The 14,580-nt window shown below is 41.1% G+C and overlaps 1 protein-coding gene across 1 annotated transcript in view; it reads left to right on the top strand.

Annotated features, from left to right (window-relative positions):
- Window positions 1-12,137, top strand: part of PNPO (pyridoxamine 5'-phosphate oxidase) — a 34,057-nt gene extending 21,920 nt beyond the window's left edge. The window contains exons 4-7 of the mRNA XM_018565593.1: window positions 2,691-2,744; window positions 9,322-9,450; window positions 11,744-11,814; window positions 11,903-12,137. Coding sequence (XP_018421095.1) covers window positions 2,691-2,744; window positions 9,322-9,450; window positions 11,744-11,814; window positions 11,903-12,062 — 414 coding nt within the window. The 3' untranslated portion in view covers window positions 12,063-12,137. The remainder of the gene's footprint in view (window positions 1-2,690; window positions 2,745-9,321; window positions 9,451-11,743; window positions 11,815-11,902) is intronic.
- The last annotated feature ends 2,443 nt before the right edge of the window (window positions 12,138-14,580 follow it).

Raw genomic sequence — 14,580 nt, 5'->3', positions numbered from 1 at the left:
TGTCTGTTGAGCTGCGTTTTCCTGAACGCCACTGCACATGTATGGTGTGAACAGGGCATATAGGAAACAAATGTTCAGTTTGTGTGGTGGTGTGCAGAAAAATGCAGCTCAACTGACATGGTATGAACAAACAGTAAAGGTTGTATTTTTGACAGCCATTATGTTAGTGAGAAGGGTATCTTAAATTTGTCCCTTCACCTGTAGGTAGCCTTTTTGGACCTTGCTTCCTGATGTGTACTTTGGGACCATCGCTGTGTTCGATCTAAGGCGGCACCGGATTTTTATGCCAATAGGAAATCTGTTTTACCGGCTCTTCCCCTGAACTAATGGAACTTCATAGTAGGTGGACTTTAGCCCTCTGGACATATTAAAATAGAGTGCATTCTATCTGAAAAGAACAGTACCCTTCAGGTAAGCAGAATTGTTTTTTTGCATTGCCGACTGGCTCAAAAAAGGGAGTGACCGTTTCACTGAGAAATATGTCTACATGAATCTGATAGGTGATTCATACAGCATATTTTAGGAGCCCCCCCCCCATCACCACCACCACCCAGGCGGAGGTGCAAGCTGATTCAACTAGAGTGATGGCAACCTTGTGGGCTGCTTATGCCAAAGTTAAAACAAATTACACCTGTATGACAGCCAGCTGAAATTCTGCAAACACCTTCATTCGCCACTGTAGTCTGGATATGATGAACAGGAGCTCTAGTCGTTTTGGATCTTCTGTTTCTTACTGCGGCTTTATATGTGTAATATATATTTTGTTGCCTTTAGTACGTGTTTAACTTTTTTTTTTTTTTTTCCTTCCTTATGCTGAGGGCTAGCTGTGTCCCGTAGTATGCTGACTTAAGGTGAGCCAGGAATATCCCTATAATTGCTGTAATTTTCTTTTCCTGGCATTCTACGGCTGCAGGTGGATTAGTGGTTAGCACTTCTGCCTTGCCTCAGTTTGAATCCTGGATAGAACACTATCTACATGGAGTTTGCATGTCTTCCCTGTGCTTCTGTGACTTTCTTCTGGGTACTCCAGTTTCCTCCCAAACTTCAAAGACATGATGTTAGGTTGATCAGCTCCTACCTAAATGTGTAAATGGGTTCTAGTATGTGTGGGGGCACGTATGTATGTATGTATGTATGTGAAATGGAGACCTTAGATTGTAAGCTCCCTGTGGGCAGGAATGAATGTACTGTATGTGAAGCATTACGTAAATTGTCAGTACTATACAAATGCCTGTAATAAATAAAAATGTCAGCAACTTTCCTGCCCAATGCCCTATTGTGAGTCTAGTGATGGGATGCTGGGTTGGGGAACTCACTTTTTTTTATAGATAAAGAAGGTGGTCCTATGGGGTTGGATGGATAGAGCTAACCTGTAGTATGAAATGAGCATAAGCTAGGAAAGGAAAATTATGGTAATTATAGTGGTAACAGTTTTCCATGATAGTGATGTGTTGCTGGATCATGTCTTCACTGACCACAAGTAACCAGACCGGAATAAAGCTCTCTTAAAGTCAAATGCCTACATTTACTTTGAGCTTTTACCATTTCGCTATGTTACATAAGTCATTTAAATCAGCAGATCTCAGAAAAAAGAAGAGGATATTTAGTAGCTGTACTTTGCTATTCTAATGTGTTTTGGAGTTGTCATGTTATGGACTTGTTCTAGTGCTCTGTTCACCTGCTTTCATGGCAACACTATCAGATGTGGAATAGTTAGGTGTGACAGGCTCAGCAGTCATTGAACCCAGAGCATTACTGTAAATGACTTCACAATGCAGCCTCCTTACAGATGCCATATATTAAGTGGCTGGATGGTCATGGTGCAAGAGTCACATTCACATTCACCTTCCAAAATACTCCAAGGGCTTGTTTACACCGTCGGTGTTGGGCAACGTTGCCCAATGCAAGGACAAGGCAAATAGCCTTATGTTCTGTGGCTTCAGGTCACACTGATGTGGTGTGCGTGCTGAAAGAATATAAAGACAGATGTGTAGCTTTTTAAGTGCAGTGGACAGTAAAAGCATTAAGGTAAAAAAACAGGTACAAGAAGTGTTAAAATACATTGCAGCATATTGCAGCGTGAGGTAAATAATGCATGCCAGCTCTCGCACGTTCTGCACATGCATGCGCTATAGTGTGCATGAGCCCTAATCTTTTTACATTTTTGAAAAGGGGGGAAAACAAAGTAGTGTGTACCTGCCTTACACATCTCCTTTACAACAAATTATATTCTCCACGTTAAATAACACACCTTATACTGAAACTGCAGCCAAAAGATTTTGTTTTGGATAGAGCAGGGAAGGGTAGAACCTCTGTTAGGTTTTCAATTCTGCCTCTGTTCTTGTTGGGGATGAGTTCTCTCACTGGTCACGTGATGAGGGAGAAAAGAATGGAGATCTCTGCAGTCGAAATACATACAGCAATAAAAACACTCTTTTAAAAGAGTGGGCTGGATAAGAGACTCTGCAGGTTTGTATTATGATCTGTGTCTCCATTTGGGAGATTGCATTAATTTTCTGTCCTTACTGCTAAAAACTATCAAATATTTTGACTAGAGATACATTTGAAAAAAACTTTTCTCAATATATCTGCACTCCTAGGCTTAATCCTACCCACAAATTAAATTCTCCACATTCGCTACACTTGAAAAAAATGTTTTGCTTTTTATGTGTCTCATTTTGTTCATACAGGAGGACAATCCAGTTGCTTCTCTTCTGTTTTTCTGGGAACCTTTCAATCGTCAGGTAAGGCTTTCACATGTGGGAGAAACCTCAAATATTGTCCAAGCCCTCACCTCACCAATCCAGCCACCAAGTGAAACAAGTTAGACTTGGCACAGGTTATTGGCATGTAGTCATTCTTTAAACTCGCATCCCAATATATCTAAATTGGGTACCTTGTAAAGTCTAGCTTTGTTTTTCATACTGATTACATTATTAATCACAAGTACATCTTCTGTAGCTAGAAGAAATCACATGGCTGTGACATAATATTCCTGCTCTATTGTTCTAATTAAGTCTGCGGTTTTTTTAATTGAATAGAGACAACATTGCAACATAAGATAAAAACTAAAACACACAGCGCTAATCCATAAATAAATATAAAATCAATAAATAAATTATAGTGCAAACTATAAATTGGCTAATACCAGCGATCTCCTAATAACAAATTATATGTATGTATGAATATAGCAACTAAAGTGTAAAGTCTATTACAATCAAAGTTCATATAGAATCTCTGTATTGTGAAGATGCACCATAATCAAAAATTCCCCAGTCTCCAAATCCTAGTTTTTATCCACTGTGCTCCCTCTTCTTGCAATCAACGTACCCAAGTTGATGTTACAGTGTACATACACAGGTCAAAACATACTTGCTCTTTCTCTGACGTCAATAAATAAAGGCCAAAAAAAAATCCAAAGATACTCGGATTCTCTCATCCCTCCATAATCAAGCTCCTAAATGCATGATCCCATCAGAAAACAAGGAATAAAGACAGTGTAAAAGAGTGTCTTTAATAAAAATTCAAAAAAAAAACAAATTTACACTCGCATTTAGTTGAGCTGCATCCACCACAGGTAGAACAACTCAGACCAAGTTAACAATGCTGTGAACATGTGGCCTGTCCTAGCAGAAATGAAGTCAATAGGTTCTGCCTGAGGCATTTCATCATCTAGCGACTTTCTCAAGAGCAGTGCCTTCAACATCATCTCCTGCTGCCTTTAACTATTTTAGATCCGCCCCTGCCTGCCCAATACTTGCCCCTAATCTTTGCCGCATACACATCAAGACAAAGACCTCCCTTAACGTCTCATCATGTCCCTGGAAACTCTCCTCCCGTATGTCCATCAGTGTCAACACACCTGCATGCAGCTTAGTAAAGAACAGGGGCAGAAATATCCACGATTATTACCCACTCCTCAGAGCTTTACTAAATATTAATAGTACCGTATATACTCGAGTATAAGCCGTCCCGAATATAAGCCGAGGGTGGGAAATGAGGCAGCTAATGGTAGATAGATACCAATAAAATTACATTAATATTTATTTAAAAGAAAAATAACCTAGCTCTGCAAGTGGAAAAGGGGGTACAGGGCTACATATCATGTACTACGGATCATTTAACCCATTCATATTAGCAGAGGATAATTGTAAATCTATTGTTCAGTGCACTCTATATGTAGTATATAGTACATGTACATATAGAGTGCCTGCAACAATACATTTACAATGATCCTCTGCTAACATGAATGGGTTAAATGATCCATAGTACAGGGCTACATATCATGTACTACGGATCATTTAACCCATTCATATTAGCAGAGGATAATTGTAAATCTATTGTTCAGTGCACTCTATATGTAGTATATAGTACATGTACATATAGAGTGCCTGCAACAATACATTTACAATGATCCTCTGCTAACATGAATGGGTTAAATGATCCATAGTACAGGGCTACATATCATGTACTACGGATCATTTAACCCATTCATATTAGCAGAGGATAATTGTAAATCTATTGTTCAGTGCACTCTATATGTAGTATATAGTACATGTACATATAGAGTGCCTGCAACAATACATTTACAATGATCCTCTGCTAACATGAATGGGTTAAATGATCCGTAGTACATGATATGTAGCCCTGTACCCCCTTTTCCACTTGCAGAGCTAGGTTATTTTTCTTTTAAATAAATATTAATGTAATTTTATTGGTATCTATCTACCATTAGCTGCCTCATTTCCCACCCTCGGCTTATATTCGGGACGGCTTATACTCGAGTATATACGGTATATTTAAATACATAGAAATCTCTTCCAAGTAATACTTCATAACTTCATATAAATCCATACAACACCCTCCCATAAAACCTTTAATCATTAGAAAGAAAACCGTTCAGGTTCACTTCCACATTTAAACCCTATGGTTGCCATGTGGCCAGCGCATAAATCCACTTTGTTTCATTTCTTGAAAAAAAAATTCTAAGTTGGTTCCTCTCCATTAAATAAACACCCGATCAATGCCATGAAATCTTAGGACACTAGGATCCCTATTATACACAATTCGAAAGTGTCTGGACACACTGTGATTTATAAACCCTTGTTTATGTTGTTTACAAGTTCTTTGCCCCAATCTTCTTATGATCCTCCGCACATATTGCAACCCACAGGGGCATTCAAAAACATAAGTAATGTGGGTTGTACTACATGTTATAAAGTTCTTCATATCGTAACTCCCACCCATTCTATTAGATTTAAAGTTGGATTTCTTCCCATCTCTCCCTCCAATTGTGGTCTTACGTGGAATACATCTCTTACAAGCATAGAATCCTGTCTGATTTAATGATTGTAACCCTTGGTCTATTGAGTAGATCTACTACATTTTGTACCAAATCCCTCGTCAGAATGGGCCCTACAATAGATCATATAAGGTTTAATTGGTATCAGGAGTCCTAATAGTTAACATTTCTGTAAAATTCCCCGGTGTTTGTTTTGAATTCTCTCACCAGTAATCCACATGTGCTTTTTTACTTTGCCTTGTCCTTCCCACCCTCCCTCTTTTTATTAGATTTTAGTGGCTGCTAGTGTCATCTGTTTGTAAAAATGTAGTGGTATACTAAATACTCTTAGGTCTTATTTCTAGATATGATTCAAGGGGCACGAGGTCTTGGCCCCTAGAATCCACCACACCTCCCTTCCACAGCCCTTCTAACTACTCCTGCACCAAGCAACCCGTGACTTTGTGCTGCACCCTAATCAATTGCTCCGGCACCAAGCAACCCGTGACCTTGTGCGGCACCCTACTCAATTGCTCAATGCAGTTTATAGATTAAAGAAGATCACTACATGCAAAGAAATCTACAGATTCTAATTATGCCTATGCTGCTCACTCCATAACAGGATCCTAGACGAATGTCCATGCAGAACCATAAAGGTTACTCAATAATAAAAGCCCAAGTTAATCTTAAAATAATGCATGCATAAACATGTTCAAGAACATGGAAAGCAACCATTTATTTTTTTAGAAGTGTAAAGATGAAAAGTATTGTTGTGACAAATCCTATATATGCAGATAAGGATTTTTTCCAGTATAAAACATAAATAATATGGAATGTGTTGTTGTTATTATAAAATGAAGACAGGGAGTAAATTTCGTTGACCTATCAAAGCAAGAAAAATATTAATAATGTACAGCAAAAACTAGGGCCAAGTCCACTAAAGTAATCTCTCTTTTTATAATGCCGAGGTTGGCCCAAGCTAATTATTCATTCAGTGCTTAGAATCTCAGTATGGAAATTATTTCTACACAGTGCAGCACAGGAAATAAAAAGGTTGCTCTTCGGGCAGAGAGCCTCTCCCAGTGATTCATACCAGTTGTCCATGACGGTTATTCTGGGGTAAGAGTTTGCCATGGTAACACTATAGATTCTTGCAGACTGCTGCATAAACTTTATGGGTGTGCTTTTTACAGAGTTTGTCAACTTTTATATTACTTTTAGGCTTGGCTTAAAGAGAATCATTTCATAGTAACAGTTAAATTACCATAAAATGAGATACAAGTCACTTTTATACAGTGCACTTCTTTATATAGACTACCCACTAACACGACTGTCTGTCATGTATGTAAAACTTTCCATAGGTCTTTATAAAAAGTATTATCGATTTGACAGGTACATTTATGCATACTCAAAACGTGTTATAGAAGGAACACAGCCTTTTCTGCTTTTGGCTTTTGGTGTTTTTTTTCTGTTCTTGTTTGTTTTGTGCAGTAAGCCCCCTAGACTATGGCCACAGGTAGCCTGGTGGTGTGGTAAAACTTAATTTAGAGCCTTTCTGCATGCCGTGGATTCTCAACTCTGTCCATTGAAGTATCAATATAGCCTAACTATGCACACCAATAATCATGAATGGGATAATTCATACCTCTACCCCACCTCTACTGTAGGCTGCAGAAGTATTACATGTACTGTATATCCATGACTTCATTTTAACCAGTATTATAACAGATATAAACACTACATGCACTAATCAAACAGTCATGGCATTGAAAAATAGCATTCAAAATTAGTGAAGCATAGACGCCTCCAAAGTCCAAGGAGCACCTTCTGGTTTTCACAGGCACAAATTACACATCAGCTTTCTTCGCTACCCATCATTTGTGGAGGCCTTGAAGTGCTAGGACAGATATATACTGCTACCGCTATGTATCTTGGTGTGATGGATACGAGGGCGATCTCTGGTTAGCAAGCTGTGTGACAAAGTAAGGGAGTGCCAATATGCCAACAAATATATGATATGCAATTTATCTCAGGGAGGTTAGACTCGGATTGCCATGTATTGGAGTTATAAATTCAATTTAGGAGAAAAGTTGATAGTTACGGAGCATGGAATCCCATACCGTAAGTGCAGAAGCCTTACAAATTGAAAGGTTCCGGAGTCGGGGTTTGGTGATAGGATGCATGTCAGAGAGGTGAGTAGGTCAGATTTTGTTCTGTGGAGATCCATAATTTACATTATATGGTTCATAATGGAACCAATCGATTGTGACTTAGAATAGCTGAATTGAAGTACAATCCCAGGTGTGGTAAGTCCAAACCCCATATTATTTTCACCCAAAGATTTAGTCGTAATAAAGTGCGTAAAAATGAAGTATAATAATGACTACCATCTAAAATTAATAGAGAAAAGATGTCCATCTTTAACGGGGACATTCTACCAAACCATTTGTGTTTCTTGGTCAACAAGGACAGCAATAGAACAAACTAGCAGCTTTAAAACAAGCCATTTATATTATCCGCTTTAAACTATTCTGCAGAACCAGAACCATTTACATGCTAAAACACGATTTAGGCCTGAGGATTAGTTTAAAACCCCCCAGAATTGTATATTTTCTGAAAGCGGAGACCCTGGGAAATAAAATGGTGGCAATTGCAATGTTTTATGTCACATGATATTTGCACAACTGTTTGTTTATCATACCCAAATTTTTAATAAAATAATTCATACAATTTTAGGGCACAGAAGCACAATATATACACAATTATTTGGTAAAATATAAAAGATTAGGTTGTGTCAAGTAAATAGATACCAAACATGTCAAGCCTTTCATGCAAAAATGCACCTGTGAAATTAGCGACAAACTTTGGTACCCAGAATTGTTCATAAGCGACACTTTCAAACCCTGTACATGGGTGACTATGAGTAATGGCCCTAGAATTATTGTTTTTGGTTTTTTTCTGGAATGAGCAGTGATAGGTAACACATGTGGCACAGATGTTGTTTTGGCATATAGGAGCACCCAACATACGCATATAGGTACATATGTTTGCGGGTAGGGAGGGCTTTACATTTTTTTTATTATTGCTATCACATAGGGGGCTTATAAGGCCCCTATGCTATAGCACATTATACAGTAGGTGACAGGCTCCCTCTAAAGCAGGGATATCAAACTCAATTTAATCGAGGGCCGCATCAACATTATGGTTTCCCTCAAAGGGCCTGTAAGACTATATAAATGTTTCTAATCTTTATCATAATTGCCTCTGCATTCGATTATCACTGGTTTTAGTAATAACTTAATACCTAGATCTGAAAGTAGAAGTCTAGGAAATGGCCTGGTGGGCCGGATTTGGCCCCTGGGCCTTGAGTTTGATACATGTGCTCTAAAGGGACATTAGGGGTGTATCTACTCCATTGAAACTGATCATGCACAGATCATGCACAGATCAGCTTCTTCCCCAACCTCTGTAGCCGGGGAATACCAGCTCTGAACCTTGAAGTGATAAATTCATTGTTGCTTCAAAGTTCATTCACAGGAGTGAAGATCGGTGAAAGGATGTTCACTGGACTCACTCCCTTTTAGCCATTGGCACCCACCATGCCTGCCCAGAGCCTACAGCAGGGGTAGCTGAGCCCAGGGTATAACGCGAGGAAATCAGGCAGGGGAAGGGGGGCACAGCTTCTGGAACAGCGTGTTTTAAAATCCATGCTTCAGGGGAAGGGTTAAAGGGCCATGCGTTCTCCCGACTGGCAGAAGAACATCTCAGTGTCCTACTTTTGGGGCGATGAACCTTCGGGCTTGTGCTCCCTGCTCTCCTCTTGCTGCTGCACTCCATATTGGCAGTAAAAAAGGCGCATAGAAGGGGATCCCCAGGGCAAATACCTAGCTAATGTGTACAATATATACAATATGGTATATAAACCATTTTCCAGCATATCGGTTTTGTCCCTCTACATCTTGAACATGGCGTATGTTTATGCTCTATTTCATGCTACATTTAGGTGGTAAAGTGCTTACAAGTTGCGTGGTTTCTTTTAGGTTCGAATAGAGGGGTCAGTAGAAAAGATTTCAGACGAAGAATCTGACAAGTACTTCCACTCTCGTCCTAAGGATAGCCAGATTGGTGCTGTTGTCAGCAAACAAAGTCAAGTTATCCCAGACCGAGAGGTGAGTAACAGAGCCTGATCAGTTCTGTAAATGGTAAATGAGAAAAGCCTGATCTTGGCCACATAGCATAATGGTAAGTTTATAGGTAGTTTTAGGCCCAATTCACATGCTGTATTCATGGATTTCTGTGGCAAGAACCAACAGATTGCTGCGCTAGGAATCCCAGTATGTCTCCATTCAGTTGTAGCTGCTGTATCCATTCAAGTTAATCACAGGGTGACAGTGGCCGCATCTGTCAGTGGTATGATTGCATGTGGTTTGGGATAGATGATTGTCACTGGACTAGCAAGACTTTGTTTTGTGATAATGTCTCTCAAAATACGTTTTTCTTACTTGTACATTACAGAACGCAGAACAGTATTCAGGAACATAGGGTTATGTTATATAGGCTTCCTTCAGGGGATTGAACATTTGGGATTGAGAATAGAGCTAAAAAAAGCTGAAAAGGGCAGTCCAGCATAACTCCTCCCACTCTCAGCAAGCTTTGGGATTAGTGTCCTAGGAGAGAGGACGTTTCCTCTCTGTTATGAGAGAAACTACCACTTTGTTTCTTTTTATCAAGATGATCTTTTCTTCTACCAAGTTTCTTCAGTAACTGCAAAGCCTCTGGGCTTCTGTTTTGTAGCTTTCCAGATCAGCTAATTTTGAGCATAGTCTTGGAGGCTGTGCCTAAACCTTGAAGTAAAGAAGATGCAGGGTCGGCCTGTAATGTGCCTCCCAGCACTGGATTCTGTTTAAGGAACTTACCTATGTGCGTGGTGTGGCTCAATGAGGCAACTGCAGGGTTGTCTAGTCCCGGGCGGGGGTGGGCCTATAGAAGCGATCTGGTGGCAGCTGAGCCGCTTCTATTGTAAAGCCGGCAGCCAGCTTTACAAAGGTAAACAGAGTCCCGGCGGCAAATCTGTTTACAGGGCCGTGCTGGTCACGATGGGGTTAATGGCTAGAAAGTCTACTATCGCACATGTAAGGCATACAGTTGTGTGAAAAAGAAAGTTAGTAATAGAGAGCTCAGTATTTCAAGCTGAAATCTACACACACACAAGTGAATAAACGAGGAGTAATCCATTGGATGGCTCTATCCCAGGGCTTTAATCAGGGCCAGCCTGAACGTAGAAAAGTACTGCTGTGTTCTCTTTAGAAAGCTTTTGTGATGTATTATTTTTGATGTTTTAAAACCTATAAGCTTAAAGGAGAACTATGAGGTGAGTGATTTTCACTCATCCTCATAGTTCTAGCCGACCTGTGACAATGAAACTGTCACAGGTCGGCTCAGTAGATCGGGAAGTGAACGAACACATACCGGCGCTCGCTCACTTCTCGATCCTGTCACTGCAGAGAGCCGTGACGGGAGGGACTGGATTCCCCCCTCCCCTGTCCGATCCTCCAGCGCTGACTGGGGTGAGGGGGTGGGTACAGCTGGCTCTGCCTCTAGATAGGCAGAGCCAGCTGTCACTCACGCAGCTGGGTGGATCCAGACAAAATTGTCGGGATCCGTTTCAGCTGCGGCGTCTCAGTATACCATGAGCTGTAGCTCGCGGTATACTGAGCTTTGGGTGACGGGAGGACGCTAGTTTGTGTTCTCCCGTTACCCTTAGGAGAACTATGAGGAAAAGCCCTGACCCCATACCGTGTTTCCCCGAAAATAAGACACTGTCTTATATTTTTTTGGGCTCAAAAAAACACACTAGGTCTTATTTTCGGGGTAGGTCTTATTTTTTTTTTTATGTACAACAATCCAAAGTTAATGCAAATCCATATCCAAATCAAATAATCCAAAATGGCAAAATTAAGAATAGAGTGATCAGGGCAATCAGGGGTGCCTTACCTTTCCAAGAGCAATTTGGTAACCAATCTCTGGCCAGAATGAGTGAAGTGCACTTTCACTATCGATTCCTCACAGGCGGAGTGCATTTGGTATCACTCCGCTTGTGACAGGAGCCGACACTATAGAGGAAGCATTGGCTTATGCGGCTCTGCTTCCTCTAGCGCTGGCTTCATTGGCAGTGCTGATTCTCTCCCGCCTCTCTTGCGGCTCGTCATGTTCCCCCTTATGCCACCACCGGCCCTGAAAATGGTCACAACTAGGTCTTATTTTCGGGGTAGGTCTTATATTTTAGCAATTCTCCAAAATAGTACTAGGTCTTATTTTCGGGGTAGGTCCTATTTTCGGGGAAACAGGGTAGTTCTCCTTTTTAAAATAAACAAATCGATTAAATTGACCCAAGCCAGTACAGTTTTTTATTCAGTAGTCCACAACTAATTGTAATACATCCAATATTCTTCTTGCTCATAGTACCTTCGTAAGAAGAATGCTGAACTTCAGGAGGAGTACAAGGGCAAGGAGGTTCCCAGGCCAACAGAGTGGTGAGTATTTCTTTTATGGCACTTGCTGGGTTTATATCACATGACACATTTTCTTCATACTAAGAATACCTACTAATGTTTTTTACAGGGGAGGATACATCATCCATCCTTCTGTCATTGAATTCTGGCAGGGACAGACCAATCGTCTGCATGATCGCATTGTATTTCGACGGAAAGAAGGAGAGGAGACGAGCCCCTGGACACACCCCGCAGAGAGTGGATGGGTGTATGAGCGCCTTGCTCCATAATTGCTGGCACTCATAATGGAATATCACAGTTCTGTGATCCTCGAGAATCAAAACACAACTGCCTTCATGTATAAAAACTGGCATGAGAGAAGTGGAAGAATTGCCAGATTACAAAATATAATTTCCTTCTCGTCCATTGAGGGACACGGAAGTCTTTAAAGTAGTAGTACATTCTCAAACTTTTTTTTTTTTCAAATAAATATACATTTCTCAGCAAAGTATTTCTTTACATTTTTGCCCAGGTCATGTTTCCAAACAGCTGCCTCCAATTCTATGAGTTATGCTTCCCTGAACTTCCTGTTCAGTACAAGATCAGAATGGACAGTGCAGTCTCCAACAGCTGTCCATCTACTAACTTGGAAAAGGGAGGAGTAGGAAACAAGGGAGTGGCTTGCAGTGTTTGTGGAGACGCACACCGCTTCCTAGCACACACAAGGGTGACTCCATTGAAACTTTGCAAAGAAAAAGAGCCACCCTTTAACAGGATGTCAGGACTAGAGCTACATCCGACAGCTAAAGAATACTTCTACACATTAAGGAGCAGCACCCTTTGCTGCTCCTTAAAGACGTGATGTCTTTTCTACAGCTCTGCTGTGTTAAAGACGAATTAAATAGAAGAAATAGAATTTCTTCTATTATTTTTTTTCTCAATCAAGACTCTTGTGTACATCGCTGCTAGAGCTTTGTCTCTTGGATTGCAGTTTACTGGTCAGGTCATCCTCAGCCTGGCTTTTGGAGTACCATGTCTTGACCCTACTAGACTGGATGTTACAGAGACAGACTGAAAGTGACCTTCAGGCAGTAGATTTCATGTGGGGCACTTTTCAGGCTCCATTCTGGTAAAAGTTAGCTGCAGAGTGCTTTACAGGTCCAGAGTCACTGGCATTGCCTCAGCACTTGCCCTGTCTCTGAAGACGCGCTTACTGAGTAGGCTGGTCGGGCAAAGCACCAGGAGCTTACTTAATTTACTTAGGTCGCTGGTCACAATTGTTCCCCATTACCACCCTAATGATCTGCTTGATGTACTGTTGTGTGCACACTTTGCATTCTCTTTCCCTGACATACAATATCTAGGAAGCATCTCTCTGCTTCTGCTTGCAAAGAGCCACATAGAACTTTTATTCGTTTCTGCTGCCTGCCTACAGAGACGTTGTTCACTTCTCACCATCCGACCATGACCTGCTACTAGCTCTTCCGGTTTCATTATTTCCTAAGGCTTTGCCTCTTACCCTGAGGCTACACAGTAGGAGGATAGTCCTGCTGTACCTGGTGCCCCCCTGCTCACACTGTGGTAACAGCTCCAAGGCTGCTTGCAGCACGTCTACTGATGGTGTCAATGTCTGCAGCCTGGAATCATGTTTTCCTCTGCTCTTTGAGCCTGTCCTATTATTGGAGTTGTCTCTGGCTCCATCAGGTGTGGTTGGATCCTCTCCCCTTTCTGGGCAGGTTTTTACCACAGTAATGTAAGACCTTATGACCCAAATTACGCATTTATTTGCTAAATCTAACCACAGAGGCCACAAGCGTACTCCTGCACCCTCGCCTTCAGATGCTATTTCTGAATTGCCCATGGCGTTAGATAAGCTGTTTGCTCCTCCTAAGCGCTTATTAGCCTTGTATCTGTTTGGTAAGTATTTTGTGCAGAAGTGACCCATTTCCACGGTGAAAGTGTTTGGTCTGCATAGCCTTAGAGGGACAGCATCTCAAGTTCTTGACAACATCAGGATTGCAGCTCCTGGTAAGAGCACTCCTGTCTCTCTAAGTGGAAGAAGCCTAAAGAATGGAGAACAAAGTCTTCTACCTCTCTAAGATGCATCCCTTTAATTTATCCATGCCCTCTTCCTCAATATCAAAACTCCCCAAGCTTGGCGCCCCTTCCACCTACAACTCTTGTCATTCTGTCTGTCAAATTCTTGAAGAAGCCTCTTTCTCTGTATGAACGCTTTGAGTATTTGGCAAATGGTAGAGGGCGTTTTGTTAGCCTTTGTGGACACATGGCTCTTTCCTACAGTCTCTCGCTGCACCTCAGATATTCATCAAGATGCTGGCCCCAGGACTAGCCCTGCTGCATTCTTGTGACATCTTGACAGTGCTTCTTGGGTTTTTTTACGTCTATTTCTGAGCTTTGCCAGGTGGACATTTCGGCCTCATCTGATGCCAATTTCGGGCATAAGGTCCTTCAGGTGGCTCTTTGAGCTGTAGGCAGTCCCTAGTTTTATTAATTTTTCTTAGGCCTGTTGACCATGTGTGTTGCTCACCTTTCAGTTGGACTGCTTTTAGACATCTCAAAGGTTAAAGACTTCCTGTGTCCTTCAATGGACAAAAAAGAAATGTGATTTTTGTACTCGCCTTAAAAACCTTTTCTTGTGGAGGAGTCCATTGAGGAATTTTGTCAGTGTCCAATCATCCTGTAGGTGGCGGTTTAACTCCGATTAAATAAGTCTGTGTCCCTTAAGGGACTTCCAAAAAAAGGTTTTTACATTGAGTACAAAAATCCTATTTTCTGATTCGTTTATGG

The sequence above is a fragment of the Nanorana parkeri genome, unplaced genomic scaffold (assembly GCF_000935625.1).
Source record: "Nanorana parkeri isolate BGI_ZX_2015 unplaced genomic scaffold, ASM93562v1 scaffold864, whole genome shotgun sequence".
Taxonomy (NCBI): domain Eukaryota; kingdom Metazoa; phylum Chordata; class Amphibia; order Anura; family Dicroglossidae; genus Nanorana; species Nanorana parkeri.
The sequence above is the reverse complement of the archived record's forward strand: the minus strand, read 5'-3'. Positions and strand labels throughout refer to the sequence as shown.